The 20,427-nt window shown below is 51.0% G+C and overlaps 1 protein-coding gene across 1 annotated transcript; it reads left to right on the top strand.

The window, feature by feature from the left end:
• Positions 1–1,505: 1,505 nt before the first annotated feature.
• Positions 1,506–19,482, top strand: LOC129651105 (CMRF35-like molecule 8). Its single transcript, XM_055579804.1, has 7 exons — positions 1,506–2,023; positions 7,293–7,622; positions 8,382–8,538; positions 12,089–12,183; positions 14,924–14,961; positions 15,395–15,502; positions 17,489–19,482. The coding sequence occupies exons 1-7, from the start codon at positions 1,963–1,965 to the stop codon at positions 17,606–17,608; spliced, it is 909 nt and encodes a 302-aa protein (XP_055435779.1). The 5' UTR covers positions 1,506–1,962; the 3' UTR covers positions 17,609–19,482.
• Positions 19,483–20,427: the final 945 nt, after the last annotated feature.

The raw sequence follows: 20,427 nt of genomic DNA on the forward strand, positions 1-20,427 counted from the left end.
GTTCTCAGAGCTCAACGGGCAGCTGCAGGTCTGGAACCCCCTACCCATCACCACCACGTCATCCCTGCCCACTGGCCTCCGAGCACTGGCGTCCACACTGGGAAGAAGATCCAAGAGCCTGGGAAGAGACCACCAGAGCCTATGATGAAGGGCTCTCTGGTTGCAAGACCCCCGCTCCAAGGAAGGGGGTTCAGGCCTGGAGCTGGTGGGTTTCATTTTCCCCTACATCTCATGCACTGATAGTCTTTGAAGGCCAGTGGGGAAAGTACCTCTTTCTTAATTTTCTGACATCATGGGGTAATTTTGCATCAATCTGTTTCTTTCTTAGGGTTTGTGGGCAGATTAGGGTGAACAGGTTGGGGGTGGCGGGGATCAATTGCCCTGGCCTTTCCTCTTTGCTGGCAGGAGAAGAAGGGGACGACAGAGGATGAGATGGTTGGATGGCATCACTGACTCAATGGACATGAGTTTGGGCAAGCTCCGGGAATTGGTGATGGACAGAGAAGCCTGGTGTGCTGCAGTCCATGGGGTTACAAAGAGTCGGATATGATTGAGCAACTGGACTGAACTTCCTCTTTGCTATAGTTTAAGTGTTTCTCTAGGTTTCTAAGGACAGGCGCATCTGGCAGACTATCTGTAAAACATATGTCTTCCTATCAAATCCTATTTTCTGGGACGCCCCTGGTTCTCCAGTGGTGAAGACGCCATGCTTCCACTGCAGGGGACTTGGGTTTGATCCTTAGTCAGGGAACAAAGACCCCACATGTGCATGGCAGGGGCCAAAAAATAAATTAAAAAAAATCCTATTTTCCTATTGCCTTTCATTAGAGGAAAGATATATTTCCTTGGGGAAAAAACTGGCTTGAGGACACTATTATCTCATCTTCAAGTGTTTGTATAATTATGATACTATTCTATTCCCTCCGATTAGCTATTGTTATTGACATTTTACAGGAGCTTCGGGTTTTGGTCAAGGTCACACCAGTGGTACAAAGGGTGGTTGTGGATGAGCCAGAACCCAGCCTCCTGCTTCTAATCCAGCTGGTGCCTCCCCGCTCTTGACCTTGACATTCAAGACCTTGACTTTTGGTGGTTGAAAAATATATATTTCTGGAAATGTTATAGGCAGAGCAGGAAGGGAAGGGCATTCAGGGGACTCCAGATGGGGACATTTAGAGTTAACTATCTGCAAGCTCTCAGGTGGCACGTTAGGACTGGTTTCCGATGCTCGTGAGGCTGTTCTGTGCAACCTAGGGGCACGTGTCACAAGGAACACGTGTGTGTGTATTTGGAGCCTGAGCTCCACGTGGACTGGGGAAGAAGGGGTCCATGCAGGCTTGCTGAGTCCCACTCTGTCCCACTCTGAGACCCAGCCCTGAGCTGGGTCCAGTGGGGGCTGCCTGGGAAGGAAGGTCACCACCCGAGGACCTTCAGGCCAAGTGGAAGACAGGTTTTCAAGATGAGAAATCACTCAGGGACTCTGGGGTCATGGTGCCACCTTGGGGGTGTGGGCCTTGAGCCAGGGGGCTCGTGGAAGGGCTGCTCCCTGGGGCAGTCACACTGTGGGACACACCCAGGGCCCTTGCTCCTCCCCAGGGCTCTCACCCCGACCACAGGGACACCAAGGAGCCACTGGCTGGGTTAGACGGGAACTTCAGCCTGTGGTTTGGGGGTGGGAGAGAAGGGGAGGTGAGCTGGAGGCTTGGGAGGGCTCCTCACCGGAAGTACCTACAGAACGTGGCCGGGGGGTCTCGGGCACCACCAGCAGGCTTGCTTCTCGGTGACTCCCATCTTCTCAGCAGCTCCAGGAACAGAACTGAAAAGAAGCTGAACAAGGAAGCAGCAAGGCTTGAAGAAAAGCAGAAGTGGGAGCCTGCAGGCCTGACTGTCCTTCTGGAGGGGGACTGAGACCTCAGGACCGGCTGGGTGGGCGCTGCTGCAGGTGACATCTGTGCTGGAGCGATGGCCCAGCCGCACCGGGCTATGTGGCTGCCCCCGGCTCTGCTGCTTCTCTGGGTCCCAGGTGGGGGCTGCCAGGGGATGGGGGTGGGAGGGGGAGGGTGGAGGGTGGGGATGGAAGTGGGGAGGGTGACTCAGACTGGCGCATGGTCTGTCCACCGCTTAAGATGGACCCTATCCTCGGAGGGCATGGGTGAGGGTCCATCTCCCCTTCTGCATCCATCTGGCCTTGCAGGAGCCACAGTGGGACATGGAGGAGGGGTTTTGCCGAAGGTTTGGGGATGAATTATTAGAGGAAAGAGGGCAAAAGTCAGGGCACGCCAGAGTGGGTGGCAGGGTGACCACCGGGCGCACCCAGGATGTGCTCATTGACAGGAGGTGCCCTCTGGGTCACGGGTCCAGGGGGTGGAGGAAGTGTGGGGACCAGGCAGGGGCCGGCCCTGGTCTCAGGGTCACGGAGGTGAATGAACAACCAGGGTGGCTCGAGGGGCCAGGACCTAAGGACCAGGGGGCTGGCGGTCTCCAAGGAAGGGAGATGGGGATTCCCATCCCATTGGGGAAGGCGAGGGGGACAGGGCAGGGAGGGAGAGGGCAGAGCAGCTTCAGGGAAGGGAGGAGGAGGTTCGCTCCCTGGAGGAGAGGGCTTCCTTGTGATGATTTCTCTCCTGGGCCTTTAGGAGTGTTCACGGCTCTCAGACGGCTCCTGCAGCCTTGCCACTCTCATCCTTGTGTGCTCAGTCACTCAGGCGTGCCTGACTCTGGATCCCAAGGGCTGGAGCCCGCCAGGCTCCTCTGTCCATGGGGATTCTCCAGACAAGAATACTGGAGTCGGTTGTTGCCATTTCCTCCTCCAGGGGATCTTCCCGACCCAGGGACTGAACCCCTGTTTGCTGCATCTCCTGCTTTGCAGGCAGGTTCATTACCGCTGAGAAACTGGCCACCTTCTCATGACTCATGTTTCTACTGTCCCTCTAGGGGGTTCTTGTGTGTTCGCAGGATCTGCCTGGGTGGAGGGTCCGCTGTTTCTCTGGTTTCCTCTCTCATTGGTCATGGGTGGAGGGTCCGCTGTTTCTCTGGTTTGCTCTCTCATTGGTCATGGGCTCGTCCCACGATACCCAGGGCCGCGGTGGCCGTGGTCATGCCTGCCTGGCCCCTGGGTGGGCAGGGGTGCAGTGTTTCCATTAGTTTAAAGGGGGCACTGCCTGTGTTTTTAAAAACAGCAGCATCAGGAGTCAGGTGCTTTTTCATGATCTATTGAGACAATTCTTTACTGTCTGAGCCTCCAGGGAAAGAATCCACCTGCAATGTGGGAGACCTGGGTTTGATCCCTGGTTCGGGAAGATCCACTAGAGGAGGGCATGGCAACCCACTCCAGTATTCTTGCCTGGAGAGTCCCACGGACAGAGGAGCCTGGGGTCCTACAGTCCATGGGGTCGCAGAGAGTCGGACACGACGGAGCGACTGAGCTCACACGATGCAGCACTGAGACGATCACACCTCGCTTTGCGCTTTGCTTTGTTGAGTTTCACAGACGTTGCCTTTCTCCAGTTGAATGTCTGCGGTAGCCCTACTTTGAGCAAGTCTATTGGCTCCATTTTTCCAACAGCATTTCCTCCCCTCCTGTCTCTGTCACATTTTGGTAATTCCTGCAAAATTTCAGACTCTCCACCAGAAAAAGATTACGACTCACTGAAGGCTCAGATGATGCATAGCATTTTTTAGCAATAGAGTATGATATTTTTAAATTAAGGTATGTAAATTGTTTGTAAGACATAATGCTAATTGTTGCGCACTTCATAGACCGGAGTATAATAACCTAAGCATCGCTTTTTTCTTTCGGCTGTGCAGCATGTGGGATCTCAGTTCCCCAACCATGGATCAAACCCACACCCCATGCATTAAAACATGGAGTCTTCACCGTTAACCACCAGGGGAGTCCCAAACATAGCTTTTATATGTGCTGGGAAACTAAAAACTTCTTGTGACTTTCTTTATTGCAATATTTGCTTCACTATGGTTGTCTGGATGGAGGAGGAAATGGCAACTCGCTCCAGTATTCTTGCCTGGAGAATCCCACGGACAGAGGAGCCTGGTGGGCTCCACTCCAGGGGGTCGCAGAGTCAGACATGACTGAAGTGACTGAGCACGCACAGTTGTCTGGAACAAAATCCCCAATCCCGGCACAGTACGCCTATAGTTTTTTTCCTTTGAACTATTCTAGTGGTGATTATATCAAGATATTTGGCCGGATTTTAGTCTTTGATATACATTATACTGACTTCATTATAAGAATTGGGCTTCCCTGAAGACTCAGATGGTAAAGAATTTGTCTGCAATGCAGGAGACCTGGGTTTGATCCCTGAGAGAAGGGAATGGCTACCCACTCCAGTATTCTTGCCTGGAAAATCCCATTGACAGAGGAGCCTGGCAGGCTATAGTCCATAGGGTCACAAAGAGTCGGATACAGCTGAGTGACTAAGCATGTATGATAAGAATTAGGAAGTTTTTCCTGTTTTCTTATTCTCTGCAGATGTTTAAATAAAATTGGGATTGTCTGGTCTTTGAAAGTTTTGAGAGAATTAACTTGTGAAACTGAGTTTTGCTCCTCAATTTTTGGAATGGAAAGAAAAAGGAACTTCTTTCTTCTCTTTTCTCTCCAGTTTTACTGAGGCATAATTAACAAGTAAAAACTGTGTATATATATATGGTGTACAATTACAGTGATATTTTGATACATGTATACACCATGAAATAATTACCATATCACTTCACATAGTTATCTTTGGGAAAGGACTCCTTGCTAACACTTACAGGTACTGGTCTACATTTTTAAAAAATCTATTCTGGGTTAATATCGGTAATATATACTTTCCTAGAAAATCACCAGTTTGGGGGACTTCCTTGGTAGTCTGGTGGCTAAGACTCTGTGCTCCCAACACCGGAGGCCCAGGTTCGATTCCTAGTCAGGGAACTAGATCCCACATGCCACAGCTAAAGATCCCAAGTGTGGCAACTAAGACCCAGCTCAACTAAACAAATAAATACATGTTTTTTACAAAATGAGAAAATCACTAGTTTTGTCCAAGTGTGCAGATGTTTTTGTAGAGGCTTGCGGTTTACCCTATTTTTCTTTTTAATGGTTTACGTGTGTCTTCTTTTTATTTTTTCTTGATCTGGTTACACACAAGAATGTCTATTTTGTTGTTTGTTTCTCCCAATTGAAAAATCAGCTTTTCAGCGTATACACTAGTTGCAATGTTTTTAGTTTCCTGATTCACTAACTTCTGCTCTGGCTCTACTCTGTCTCCTGGGTGGGGTGTGAACGCGTCGGTTCCTCTCCACTTCTTGTGTTGGATGGTTCACACGTTTATCTGGGATTTAGTGGGATGAGATTTTGTGATTCTGAAGTAAAACATTAGGAAAACAGAGGAACACCCTGTTAGAAGAGACAGAGACAGATAAAGAGGCAGACAGAGATAGGCACGCAGAGAGAGGGGCAGACAGAGAGAGATGATGAGATCCAGAGACAGAGACAGAAAGTGAGAGTCAGAAGGAGAGAGAGAAGGACAGACAGACACACAGAGAGAGAGAAGGAGAGACAGACAAAGACACAGAGGCAGTGATACAGAGAGACAGAGAGACACAGGGAGAGAGACAGACGGAGACAGACGGTGCAAGGGGAAGGCAGGCCCCGGATGCAGAGGGCTGGGTCCCGTAGGTGGAGGTGAAGGGGAACCCAGCCCAGACAGGGGAGCCGGGAGCCAGGCTGGAAAGATGACAATTCACAGTCGAGGGGACACAGGGCGTGGAGTCTGGATGTGGGCAGCAGAAGCAACGTCTTAAACGAAGGAAGGGCTGGGACGTTTATCTGTTAAGCACTCGGTGTGTGTTGATTTTACTGATTTGTTATTTTCTAGAAAATCATACATTCATCCAGATTTACACACTTACCTGTAGAGAATGTCTTTTTTTCTATTTTTGGCTGCACTGCTCGGCTTGTGGGATCTTAGTTCTCAGAGGGTTATCTATGTTCATTAGACTGAATTTTCTGAAATGTTGGCTTTCTTGGCCAGACACAGAGGGATGCCGGCAGCTTCATGTGGTTCAACCTGATATTATTCTCCAGGCATCTGGCGCCCATTATCTCATCCAATACTCCCAATGTCCTGCAAGGCTTACCAGTCATCACCACGTTACCAGTGAGGCCTCTGAAGCTCAGAGAGGTTAGGTAACTTGTCCCAGAACACACAGCAGACTTGTCATAGAACTGAGACTAAAACTCAGATTCTTCTGATGCCCTTTCCATGCCACCATGGCACTGGCCACGGAGCATCTCAGGAAACATCACACCCGCAGTGGGGCTGGAGAAGGCATCTCTGCGGGGTGTCTGCCACCCAGGCCAGAATAGGGTCCCCTGATGGGCTCCCAGGAGTGGGAGCTTGTGGTCAGCTTTGGGCAGCTTTGAACGGAGAGCCGTGTGGGCTGGGGGAGGTGCTCACCCCCAAGTGCCAGACACGTGTAGACCTTAAAGATACAAGAAGAAGGTCCCAGGGGCTTACGTTCGAGTGTCTTCAAGTGATTTAAGAGCCTGAAAAGCCAAGTCAAATGAAAGACGCCTAACTCTAGCGAAAGACAGCAAGCTACACCCCCCCACCACTGTGGGGACCCCGTCACAGAATTACAGGGCTGGTGAGGAGCCGTATCCACAGGGGCCAGGGCGGGGGGGCATGTCCTCGGCTTGGTGGCCAGCATTAATTTCACACACGTCACCTTAGTCCCCCAGCTCCGTAGCAGAGGACTCTCTGGGACAATGGCAGACCCCAATCTCAGAAATAAAGCATAATCTTCCTTGAAAATTAAGTTAATAGGGGCTGGGCAAGCTGAAGTAAGACCCAGGGTGAGATGAAGGCTGTCAGTAAACTGTGTGTGCAGGTGATTTTTCATCCGCAAAATTTGCCTCATGTCTGGTGCTTCTGTGAACCATCTGGCAGCCCTCTCTCTGCCTCGGGGCACAGCCCCTTGGTGGGAACACATCGGCTGTGAGCGGTTCTTCAGGTGACTGAGCTGCTCTGGGCTGGGGGCATCCTGACAAGCTGGGAGGTGGGAGGTCCCTGGTGGGTGAGAGGTGGGAAGGGCAGAGGAAAGAAAGTTTGGGTCTGGAGGAAAGGGCAGCTATGGTCTTAGGGCTGACAGAGTGGAAGGGGCAAAGTCTCAAGGTATATTCAGGCTGATGCGGGGCAGCTCGAAAGAGATGGGGGAACTTTTGGGGGTGACCCCCAGGGTGTCCTGACCCAGGCCCACCTGATGGAGCTGGACCCGTTTGTGTTTTCCAGGCTGTTTTTCCCTGAGCGGCCCCCGCAAAGTGAGGGGCATCGTGGGGGGATCCCTGAGCGTGGAGTGTCGGTACCGAGAGGAATTCATAAACAATTCCAAATACTGGTGCAAACCCCCGTGTGTATTATTGTGGAAGATGGCGGAGACCACAAAGTCAGAGAGAGAAGTGACGAGGGACCGCATGTCCATCAGAGACCATCCTGCAAACCTCACCTTCACAGTGACCTTGAAGAGCCTCAGAGAGGAGGATGCGGGAACGTACCGGTGTGGGATCAATGTGCCATTTAATATTGACCCCATCTTCGAGATAGAGGTGTCTGTGATCCCAGGTGAGCCATGCACACCCCTCCCCCTGTACCAGCAAAAAGGTCACCTGAACAGTCTCAGGTTGGGATAGCCAAGGCACAAATCACATCAGAGAGAAAACTCTGTGTGTGGGGAGTGTATGTATATTGTGTGTATGTGTGTGTGTATGTGTGTATATTGTGTGTATGTGTGTGTGTGCACACATGCGCATGTGTGTGTGTGTGTGTGTGACAGAGAGACAGTCAGGGCTCTGGCACATCTCCTCAGTCTTGAGCGATGAGAAGGTGCTTGTTGGGGAAGGGGTGGCAGAGAGGCGGGGTGTGCAGCTGAGAGAGGAGGGTGCCGTGGGCCTCCCTGCCAAAACCCGGGAAAGTGTGTGTGGGGGAAGGTGGGGAGCTGAGTGGAGAGGCGGCGGGCGGGGCGAAGATGCTGAACACAGTGGGAGCGCTAACAAGATCTGCAGTCCAGGCAGCTGTCTCTGGCAGGCTCACGAGGCTGTGACTTGGTGTTGGGGGGGAGCAAGACTGGAGGTGGGGGTGACTCTGGGGACTCCAGAGGACCCTGACCTCATCATGGGGATGGGGTCAGGGCTGTTGGGGGCGGTACTTGTGTCCCATCTGGAAATGCTCACTTAGCCCTGGGAGGGTCCTGGCCGTTGGGTCCTCCATCCTGCCCCCTTCCCAAGTGATTATTTTGTGTGAAATCAACCGAGAAAGGTATTGGGGGGTGGTGGGAGAGTCAGAGGGGCTCCCCGAGTCTGATTTGTATTTCGGCACCAGCAGCGCCACCAACACCAAGGCCAACCCGACCAACTGTCCCAGCCGAGACCTCGACAATCACAACCAAAGTTTCAACTGTGTCCTTCACCACCCTGACCACAGAGGGCACCACCCACAACGCCAGCAGCGAGGAGGAATACGACCCCACGCAGAACTGGAGGTAAGGTGCCCTAGACCCGTGTCCTGGAAGCGGGCCTCCTCTGCCTTGGGGTCTATTTGGTCAGGACCCCTGTCCCCGTTGACTGGGGCCTCTGGCTCCCTTTGCACCCAGGCTGGAAGCTGGTCTGTGTCTCCTAGCTTGGCTCGTAGGGGCCACACTGGACCTGCCCTGGGCTCCGAGAGAGGGCTCAGGCCGGGCAGCAGCTGGGGGTGGAGGGAGGGAAAGCGACATTTAATGAGAGCTGGTGAGATGATATCCTGCCAGGCGCACGCTCAGTGCCCCACCTGGGCGTCATCATCTGCTCCTTACAATCCTTCACCACCATCACTCTCAGTTTATGGATGAGTAAACTGAGGCTCCGAGAGGTTAAGTGACTGAGTGGGTAATACAGTCACAGAGGCAGGCTGCCTCCCAGGCTGAGTTTATATGATTCCGAAGTTTTAGGTTCTTTCTTCCAAATTTGTGATTCTCGACCTTTTTTTGGCAGGGGGAGGTAAAAAAAAACCCCAGGAGAATCTGACATTTATAGTTTCTCTCCCTGGAAATATGCATATTGTCCGAAATCATTTCTGGGATTCACAGACTCCCTTTTTAAAAAAGTAATCAATTAATTTTTATTTTTGGCTGTGCGGGGTCTTCGTGGCTGCACTGGGGCTTTCTCTAGTTGCAGTAAGTGGAGACTACTCTCTAGTTCCGGCACTAGGGCTTCTCGTTGTGGTGGCTTCTCTTGCTGCAGAGCATGAGCCCTAGAGCGTGAGCTCCGTAGCTGTGGTGTGTGTTAGTTGCCCAGTCGTGTCCAACTCTTTTTGATCCCATGGACTCTGGCCCACCAGGCTCCTCTGTCCATGGGATTCTCCAGGCAAGAATACTGGAGTGGGTTGCCATGCCCTTCTCCAGGGAATTTTCCCTGCCCAGGGATCGAACCTGCGTCTCTCGTGTCTTCTGGGTTGGCAGGCAGGTTCTTTACCACTAGCGCCACCTGAGTTGAGGTGCCCGGGCTTAGTTGCTCCGCGGCATGTGGGATCTTCCTGGACCAGGGATCGAACCTGTGTCCCCTGCATTGTCAAGCAGATTCTTAACCACTGGACCACCAGGGAAGCCCAAGACTCCCTATTCTGACACCACCTGGCACCCTGCAAGTCGATTCCAGAAATGGCCACCTGGGAGTCAGCACAGACTCCAGCATCCTGCGAGGCTCGTGAGGCTCAGTCTTGTAAGATGGCCTGACTTCAGATGCCAGAGCTCTTTGGGGATGCTCAGATCATCACATTTCTGATCAGCTGGATATACGACTCCCTTGGGTTTGGTAATTGCTTAGGTAATTCACAGAATGTAGAGAAGTGCTATACATATAGTTTTATCATAAAGTATAAAGGTCAGGGCGCTTCCCAGGAGGAGCTAGTGGAAAAGAGCCCACCTGCCAATGCAGGAGACATAAGAGACCTGGGTTTGTTCTCTGGGTTGGGAAGATCCCCTGGAGGAGGGCATGGCAACCCACTCCAGTATTCTTGCCTGGAGAATCCCCATGGGCAGATGAGCCTAACCATGAAGGCTATAGTCCATGGGGTCCAGCCTACGGCTGCAGGCTACAGTCCGTGGGGTTGCAGAGTCAGACACGACTGAAATGACTCAGCACACATGCATAAAGGTCAGGACCAGTCAATGAAGAGACATGTAGGGCAAGGTCTGGGAGGGTCCTGACTGCAAAATTTCTGTGCCCTTTCCCAGTGGAGTTGGAGGGCATCACCCTCCCTGGACTTTGATGTCTTTACCAACCAGGAAGTTCCTTCAAGTCTTGGTGCCCATAGTTTTTACTTGGGTTTCATTGCACAGACATGACTAATCTAATCATTGCCCACACGACTGACCTCAACCCCCAACACCCCTTTCCACTTCCCTGAAGGTCAGGCTGGCCAGAGCCCCAAATCTCTCATCACATGGCTGGCCCTTCTGGTGACCAGCTCCCGGCCTGAGTCAGGGAAAATCTCAGGCAGATCCAAGGGGCTTGTGAATCACAAAGGTGCTCCTATTACTAAGAAAACCTCAAGGATTTAGAGCCTCCCTTCCAGGAGCCAGAGGCAAAGGCCAGTCAGATTCTTTATTATAGGACACCCCAAGACCCCTCCACTGGCTTCCTGACAATCCAGGTGACAAGCTTTATATCAGGCAAGGTGAGATTCAGGCCCCAAACATGCCGCCTTCAGAAACGATCTGCAGATGCACACCTGGGGAATGGAGCTGGGTTTTTTAAACAATAATTTTATTTGTCTATTTGTCTTTTTTTTCCCCCTGTGCTGGGTCTTTGTTGCTGTACAGGCTTTCTCTAGCTGCAGAGAGTGGCGCTTACGCTCCAGTTTCTGTGCTCGGGCTTCTCACTGCAGCAGCTTCTCTAGTCATGGAGCACAGGCCTGGTAGTTGTGCAGCCTGGGCTTACTCCCTCCACAGCTTGTGGGATCTTCCTGGACCAGGGACCAAACCTGTTTGTGTCCCCTGCATTGGCAGGTGGATTCTTCACCACTGAGCTGCTAGGGAAGCCCCAGAGTTGGGTTTTGTATAGCTGAAGCTTGTACAGTTCTCAGGGGTGGGGCGGGGGGGTGCATCTTTAAGAAAAAAAGACTAGAACATTATGGATGCCAGTTAGGCATAAAAGAAGGGGCCCAAGCAAGGGAGGGGCAGAGCCCAAGTTTCGTCAGTTCCCCAGGAAAGCAATTGCTGCTGTCTGAGTGTGAAGTGGTAGAGTTTCAAGGTGATGCTTTTGCAGCCAGGTTTGTAATTGCAAAAGACTGGGCAAAAGAAATGCCCATGGAAAGGGAAGAGTCAAATAATTTATGGTCTGTCCATGCAATGGAATACTATGCAGCTGTAAAAAAAAAAACCCACGGGGAACTTCTGTATGCAGTGACATGGAAAGATCTTCAAGATGCATTGTGAAGTAAAAAACTAGTGTTTATCACTGACTCAATGGACGTGAGTTTGAGCAAGCTCCAGGAGATGGTGAAAGACAGGGAAGCCTGGCATGCTGCAGTGCATGGGGTCGCAAAGAGTCGGACACGGCTGAGCAGCTGAACAACAGCATTTATACCAGCGGCCCCCAACCTTTTTGGCACCAGGGACCAGTTTTGTGGAAGACAGCTTTTCCACAGACGGGGGTGGGAGTGGATGGTTCAGGCAGTAATAAGAGAGATTTGGGGGGTGGGGGGTGAATGGGGAGGTGCTCACCTCCTGCTGTGTGGCCAGGTTCCTAACAGTCCCCTGGTGGGTACTGGTCCATGGCCCAGGGGCTGGGGACCCATGGTTTATACTATGCCTCTTTTATGTGAAAAAAGGACATATACAAAAATAATGTATATTCGTATTTTCTTGCATTGAATAAAGAGGCTCTGGAAGGCTCTTAGGTGTAACGTGTGTGTCTGTGGGGGGATTTAGGTAGACGGGGGTTGCAAAGGAGGCTTTACGCTGTCTGCCTTTTTTTCAGTGGGCACTTATCTACTGAACAAGAGAGGGAAGGTGGGACTCCCTGCCCCACCCAGCCCACCCTGTCTCCCTTCAGGCTCCATGCGCTGCTGATCTCGTTGGTGCTGCTGCTGCTCCTGCTGGGGGGCATCTCACTGCTCGCCTGGAGGATGGTTCAGAGACGGGTCAAAGGTGAGTGAGCCCCCCACACCCGCCTGCACCCCACCCCGAGGGTGGGCCGGCCCCGCCCACACCCTCCGGTCCTAGAGGAAATGCGTCTGGGTTTCCAGAAGGGTCATCAGCTGTATCTCCCCTGGGACCACATGGCCCCGGGTGACCCTAGAGGGCAGGCCCGGGAGGGAGTGTCCGTGGTATGGCTGAGAGGAGGTGACTTTAAGGCAAGAGGCCTTTACCACGGCAGGGCTGGGCTCGTGAAGCAACGTCCCTCTTCCGTCTAAACCCTTCCGTGACCTCCTACAGCCTCCAAAGTCCAGGCCTGCCCAGCATGGTCAAGGCCTTGGCGATCTGCCCATCCTCACACTCTGGAAGGCAGCAGTTTCTCAACTTCCTCCGCGTTTGCTCTGGGCACCTGGGGGGCCTGCCCTGCCCTCCACCGGCTCACTCCTGATCCCCTGAGTGCTGCTCTCCGCTTCCTTTCCTCTGGGACTTCTTCCTGGCCCCCAAAGGGCAGGTCAGGGGCCCTTTCAGGGGGAGCCTCTATTCTCCCGCCATCAAAGCCCTTGTCCCACCTGTTTGTCTCACCTGCTTCGTAGGCTGCCTCCCCACCAGCCCATGCAGCTCCTTAAGATCAGAGACCCTTACCCAAGACGGCACGGGAGCGGTATGTGTTGAGTGAAAGTATTATTTAATATTATTTAATATTGTCACAGTGGCACCCAGGGAGCCTGTGGTCCAGCCATTCTCCTCTGAGCTCAGATTAAAAGAGAAAATAAGACGCCCCCAGCATCCTGTCTGGTGCTCAGTAAGTAGGGGCTCAACAAACGCTTGAGCAAATTAAATACATAGAAGAGCAGAGGAACCAGTGACGCTGTGACCTTCTTGCTGGTGGGTGGCCCAAGTGTTATCTGTGTCCGCTTAAAAAAAACTGCACAGCGTGAGAGTTGCGAGCTAGGTTTTATCTGGGGCAGAATGAGGACTGTGGCCTGGGAGACAACACCTTAGATAGGTCTGAGAAACCGCTCCAGAGATTCAGGGGGCGGGGAAAGGTCAGCGTATCTGTGATTTTGGTGAATGGGGAGGAACACAGGCAATCAAGCACACATTTTCCCAGGAGGTTTCTATTCGTCTTGGGAAGCTTCTGCTACTCACAGCGAACAGTCGTCTCCGTGAAGGATGTTCGTGCTTTTCTAGATACGGGGAGATGCAAGGATTGGGCTCATAAAAATCAGCCCCTGAGACATCTGACTATCTGAAGACCTGTCCTGCCCGTTTACCTGGCGCACAGATGCCTCATTCCTGCTCTCTACCCTGAACTCCTTTCAGGGGGTGTTGAAGCAGCTGCATCAGCACCTGATTTGATCCTTGCAGAGGCAGATGGCAGGCGCCCAGGGCAAGTGCCGATTCGTACTTGACTCCTGTAGGAGAGCAGCTTTCTGCCTGAGATGGGTGTGAGCCTTAAGGTTCCTTCCTGGACTAAGAGTTCTTAATTCCATGTGCACCGAGTACCTGGGCAGAGGGGATGTTTGTTCAGAATGACCGATGCTGAGCCTTTCGGGCTGCAGTGAAACTCTGGTGGCTCTACCCCACACCTGCAGTGCTAAACTGGGAGTTGGTTCTTACTGGGAGCCAAAGGGGAGACCCCGCCTTACTCTGTCACCTCCAGCATCCCCGTGGGGTCCAGCCCCTCCCTCCAGCACATCTCAGGCCTTTAGCAGCGAAATCAGCCTCAACATATGTATGCTTGATGGATGGAAAGAAAACCACTTCCTCTTCCCCATCTGCTCTTCCCATATCGCTTCTGGGAACCATATTCTAAAACTTTAGCCCATACTGCTTTACCACATGGGGGTTTTCCCAGCCTGGGTTGCCTCAGATCTGTGGGTCCCAGCGATCTCCAGGGTGCCCTTCCACCTAAAAAGCGTTCCTCCCCTTTAAAAACGGGGTGTGTGATTGCTGTAGAAATTTGGAAAAAGACGTAAAACACAGAGAGGGAAAGAAATTCACCCTAATAAATAAAAAGAAGAACTTGCACCACTCAGAGAAAACCAACCACAGACGGTTGAGTCACATCCTTACGGTCTCTTGCAAATCTGACTTTTTAAAATGTTTGCTCCGTATGTAATTCCACTTTCATTTTTTTAATTAAAAAATTTTTGTTGTTGACTTGTTTTTGTTGGGTCTTCGTTGCTGCGTGCGGGCTTTCTCTAGTGGTGGTGCGTGGGCTTCTCGCTGTGGTGGTTTCTCTTGTTGGAGAAAATGGGCTCAGTAGTTGTGGCACGTCAGCTAAGTTGCCCAGCAACATGCGGGATCCTCCAGGACCAGGGATCGAACCCGTCTGTGTCCCCTGCATTGGCAGGTGGATTCCTAACCACTGGACCACCAGGGAAGTCCTGTAATTCCACTTTTCAACCTTAACACACTGTATGATTTTCCCTGCTAATAATCTCCTCCAAATCCCTGAGTGCAGAGTTGACTTGTGTGAGTGGATCACACCTCGTCAAGGGATCTTTGCTAACGGAAGAAAGGCTTTGTGTTCATGTAGCCTCTGTCTCTCCCCTGCTTGGCATCTCAGCGCCTGTCTCCCGGCTGCCTCTGGGGTTAAGGTTAGGGTTAGTGACCCCTGTGGACGCCTGCCTTGTGCTCACTTGTGGTTCCTCCCCTGAGCCCACTCTTGTCATTCACTCATTCATTCACTCGATCATCCTGCCTCATTCTAGGATTCAGTCTCCTTCCTCTTCTCTTGCCTCTTTAGCTGGAGAGAAACCAGAGCCGCCCCAGAGCCGCAGTCAGGTAAGGAGGGTTCCCCCAGGAGGGGAGTCAGGGTGGTCGGGAGGCACGCAGGGGATGCTGGGCATCCGATCTGTCCCGTTAGCCGGTGGGGGTCCACGTGGATCCCACATGGATAGAGCGAGGTGCTCACCTAGAGCTGGAAGAACAACGCCCGGGAGGTCTGGTCGCTGGGTCACCGTGAGCTCTGGCCAGCCTGTTCCCTCCCAAGGGAGGGGGAGGGACGGAGGGTCCTCCAGCCCAGCTGTTGACCTGAGCATTCAAACACTCCCCAGAGAGGACCTGAGTGGGGGAGGGGGAAGGCAGGATGGGAAGGCTGGGGCACCCAGAACGTAGAGGGGAAGGGGAGATGCTTGCAGGGACACGGGCCTCTCTAGGCTGGACTGCAGGGGGGCCTGTGGACACCCATCCAAACCCGCACTCCTGTCCACCCCAGGCTGCTGAGCAGACTGAGCCCTGCTATGCAAATCTGGAGCTGCAGACGTGGCCCCCTTCTGGAAAGCCCGTTCAACCCACGCAGGCGGAGGTGGAATACAGCACAGTGGTGAGTGCAAGGGCTCAGCTCCCATCCTGGGGACCGTGGGCCGTGGCAGAGGCATCGCCATGTGGGGTCCGGCAGGCAGGGAGGGGAGAGAGGCTCAATTGGTCACCTTGTGCTTCTGTAGGACGAGGATACACAGAAAACCAGTCAAGTGTTGGGGACGTCTCTGGCGGTCCAGTGGCTAAGACTTAGCCTTCCAATGCAGGGGGTGCAAGTTTGATCCCTGGTCGGGGAGGTGAGATCCCACATGCCTCTTGGCCAGAAAACCAAAATATGAAACAGAAGCAATATTGTAATGAATTCAATAAGGACTGTAAAAAAGGTTCACATCAAAAAAATCTTAGAAAAGAAAATGAAGAATGTATAGATTTCGCCAGACCTTGGTGTCTTTGTGGCTGAGGGGTCGGGTGGGAGATGAAGGGGCTTTTGGAATGGCCAGTGGATAATCAAGAGTCCATAAAGTACAGCATTTATTAAGCACCTACTATGTACCATATGGACTTCCCTGGTGGCTCAGACGATAAAAGAATCTGCCTACAATGCGGGAGACCCGGATTTGATCCCTGGGTTGGGAAGATCCCCGGAGAAGGAAATGGCAACCCATTCCAGTACTCTTGCCTGGAAAATCCCATGGATGGACAGAGAAGCCTGGTAGGCTGCAGTCCATGGGGTCGCAAAGAGTTGGACATGACTGAGCGACTTCACTTTCACTTTCATGGACCACATGGGCTTCCCTGGTGGCACTAGTGGTAAAGAACCCGCCTGCCAATGCTGTAGACATAAGAGACACAGGTTCCATCCCTGGGATGGGAAGATCCCCTGGAGGAGGGCATGGCAACCCACTCCAGTATTCTTGCCTGGAGAATCCCATGGATAGAGGAGCCTGGTGGGCTACAGTCCATGGGGTCGCACAGAGTTGGACACGACTGAAGCAGCTTAGCAGGCACGCACACTCACGTACCATACACTCAATGTTAAAGCCAGTGGTTTTCCACTGTTTTGGTCCCATCATCTCTTTGGCATGAACTCTACTTTTTAGATTTTTACCAATGAGCCCCTGTGGGTCAAGCCGTAGGCACAGCATTGAAAAGTGGAATAATGGAAGAGGTTGCCTCCCATCCCCACCCTGTGCAGGGTCATAATTCACCCTTGAGTGGAAAGAGTTTAGGCAGAGGTTGAGGGATTAGCTGTTAGAGAAGACGAGATGGAAGTTTGAGCATCAGACACGTGGCCAGGGACTAGCAACATCCTAGCTTTTTTAACTTGGTGACTAATGGCCCCAAAGCAGATCCCAGGCGCTCCCCCAGCTCTGATGCTTGGACTTTGCGCTGTGTCTTTGATAGAGATCAGGGCTCCTGGCCTTTCCCAATCAATAGAAATTGATCAGAGGCCAGACAAGAAATTCAGGCAAGGCTCTGTGGGGCCCCTGCTGCAGCAGGAGGGAGCAAGAACAAACAACAGTTTTCCTTGCTTGGGGGCCAGTGAGGGGAGGGGTGTGTCCAGGGGTGGGGCTAGAGAGGTGGCTTAGGTGTTTTGCCGCCTCTTGGGTGTTGTTCTATGCAGGGGGCATGCGCGGCACACGGCTTTTGCTCCAGGCTCCTCCAAAGTTGGCAGGTGGGTTTTTGGTCTCTTTGTGTCTCTAGTCCAGAATTTGCCCCAGCTATGCATGTATGCAGTTAGGTTTAGTCCCTTAGAGTTTCTTTGGATTTTGTTGCTCGAGGAGATGTTTGTCCAGGTGCAAGCCCTGCAGCAAAGGGTCCCAGGTCTGGCATGTCTCATCTTGACCAGGTGGGAGCAGAGCAGGTGGGTGGATGGGATTTTGGAGACCTGCCTTTGCAAGAGGAAGTGGCCAGGACGGTGAGGACCAGTGGAGCCTCCACCACCCCCCGCCAGTGGAACTCCCTCAGGTGGCCCCTCTGATGTCTCCTCCCTAACCTGGGATTCCCACTTCCCCGGCCTCTTCTGAGCCTCTGGCCTCTGTCTTTGCAGGGCCCGCCCAGTGGCGATCTTCACTACACCTCGATAGTGTTTGACCCCCAGAGCCAGGATTCCAAGGCCGACAGGATTCCCTCCGAGACGCCAGTGTACAGCGTGGTTAAGAAGACATAAGCTCGTGTTTCCAGCCTTACCAACTGGAGGACTCTGCGGGTCACAGGAGGCCCAGGGCTCGGCCTTCACCCCCGAGCCCCCCTTACCTGCTCCCCTTGATGATGACTGGCAAGGCAGCTGTGCTCCCCAAGGCTGCCCGTCTTGCACCATCAGCCAGGCTGGCTTCCCTGAGGACGTCCGGGAATGCGGTTCTGGATGGTCCGATGGGAAACTTTCCATCCCACTGGCTCTCGAGGTCTCTCTCCTCTCTTCTCTGCTTCATCCCAGCTCCAGGCGGCTCCAGGCAAAGGTGTGACTCCTGTAGTATGGTACCTACGAATAGCTTTGTAAACCACAGCCCCATGGAAATGTCTGGGGTTGCTGGGAAGTGGGGAGAACTGGTGAAGAGCCAGGAGAACTCAAAGGCATTGAAGACTGGGTCCCTGTCTTCTTATGGACAAGGAGACCAAGACTCAGGGAGAGGAGAGCCTTGCCCACAGCTCCAGAATGAGTGGCACACTTCTCTGGACTCTTGGGATTATTGTTAATCTAAGAGATATTAATAACATTGAAAGTATCTTAAGAGAGAAGAAAAAAGTTATTTAAACTTTGCAGCTGTATGTCTGCAATATTGTATTAAAAGTCCTTTCTTTTGAAGCCGATTAATATTTCATTGATGTATATATCACTTCATGCTTGTCCATCCATCTGTCTGTCAATAGAATGCTTCTATATTTTAGCTCTTGTGAAAAATTCAAGTTATGAGCTTGGTGTACAAGTATCTCTTGGAGACTCTGCTTTCAATTCTTTTGGGCATACACCCAGAAGAGGAATTGCTGGATCATATGATAACCTATTTTTAATCTTTGAGGAACTGCGATACTGTTATCGGCAGTAGCTGTACCATGTTACGTTCCCACCATGAGTCTCCAGTTTCTTCACATCCTTTCCAGCACTTTTTTTTTTTTTAAATAGCAGCGAACCTAATGCATGTGAGGTGGTTTCTCGTTGCACTTTTGATTTGCATTTCCCCAGTGATTAGTCAGGTCGAGCACTTTTCATATGCTTATTGGCTATCTGTGTATCTTCATTGAAAACGTGTCTATTCAGTCCTGTTGCCCATTTTCAAATTGATTTCTTTGTTGTTATTGAGTTGTCTGTGTATTCTGGATATTCAGTCTTATCAGATATATAATTTGCAAATATTTTCTCTCATTTTGTGGGCCAAATTTTTACTCTGTTGAAGGTGTCTTTTGAGGACAAAAAGCTTGATGTTTCATGAAGTTTAATTTGTCCATTTTGTTGTTGCTACCGCCTGTGCTGTTTAGGTCATATTCAGGAAATCATTGTCAAATCTGAGGTTCTGAAGGTTTCGTCCTTCGCTTTATTCTAAGAGTTCAATAGTTTTAGGTGTGACTAGCTAACTTTTTAGACTAGCTTTGGCTTTATCCTTCTTTTCCTAGCTCCTAAAGTTATAAAGGTAGGTTTTTTATTTGCGATCTTTGCCCTTCTTTTTAATGTAAGCATTTAAATTTCCCACTTAGCACTGCTCTCATTGTCTTCCACAAGTTTTGTAGATTGTGTTTATGCTTCCACTCATCTTAAGTGTTTTCTAATTCCCTTTATGATTTCTTCTTTGATCCATTGGTTGTATGAGTGTGCTGTTTCATTTCCACAAGTTTGTGAATTTTCCAGTTTTAATTTTTTCCCTTTTCGAGTATTTATTGAAAGATAAATAAACATAAATTGACTGGTTACATAGTCAGTGTCAATTAGTTTTTTAATTCCATCTTATAATACCATGTAATGTCTTGTAAGAAAAAAACTTTTTAAGCCTTGAGTAATGCCTTTACAGTATGAACTGGACCAACTATCAGACGTGGCTTCTCCCCGTCTTAATGTGAATAAAATGCTATTAAAAAACAATGGAGAGAATCCAGTTTAACTTTCGTTATTTATTTCTAACATCAACCTGTTCTGGTCAGAGAAGAAACTGTATGATGTCTATCTTTTAAAATCTATTAAGACTGAGTTTGTGGCCTCATGTTTGGTCTATCCTGGAGAATGTCCCGTGTGTACTTGTGAAGAATGTGTGTGTTGGGCTGGAGTGTTCTGTTTATGTCTGTGAGATCTAGTTAATTTACTGCATTGTTCAGCTCTCTATTTCCTAACTTCTCTTCCGTCTGATCATTACTTCGAGTGGCATATTGAAGGCTCCAACTATCATAGTAGATCACTATGCCTCCCTTCCATCTGCTTTTGCTTTGTGTATTTTGATGGTCTGTTGTGAAGTGCCAATGAGGTATAAGTGCTGTATCTTCTTGCTGTTACAACATAGCCACGTTTATGTTGTATGAGACAGACAAAACTGAAGGTCTTTAGGTGGCAGTTTGTTGAAGTTTCTGCTACTTACAGGAAGCTACATTTCAAACTTACATAATGCTCTAGCTCACAATCTTTCCCTATTTTGCCAGGGATGTTTGCTGAAACTTCACCACTCACCCAGATGGAGGGGATGTTGGTTTGGAAGTCCTCCAATATGTTCTGATCAGGTCCTTATACATCCACCTAGTCACTGGCTCAACAAAAGTGATCTGAACACTCATGAAAGTCAAAGTGTTAGTCGCTCAGTCATGCCCAACTCTTTGCAACCCCATGGACTGTAATCCAGCAGGCTCCTCTGTCCATGGGATTCTCCAGGCAAGAATATTGGAGTGGGTCGCCATTCCCTTCTCCAGGGAATCTTCCCAACCCAGGGATAGAACCTGGGTCTCCTGCACGACAGGCAGTTTCTTTACTGTCTGAGCCACCAGGGAAGTGCTTGACTACTCACTGGCATT

Source organism: Bubalus kerabau, chromosome 4, assembly GCF_029407905.1.
Source record: "Bubalus kerabau isolate K-KA32 ecotype Philippines breed swamp buffalo chromosome 4, PCC_UOA_SB_1v2, whole genome shotgun sequence".
NCBI lineage: Eukaryota > Metazoa > Chordata > Mammalia > Artiodactyla > Bovidae > Bubalus > Bubalus kerabau.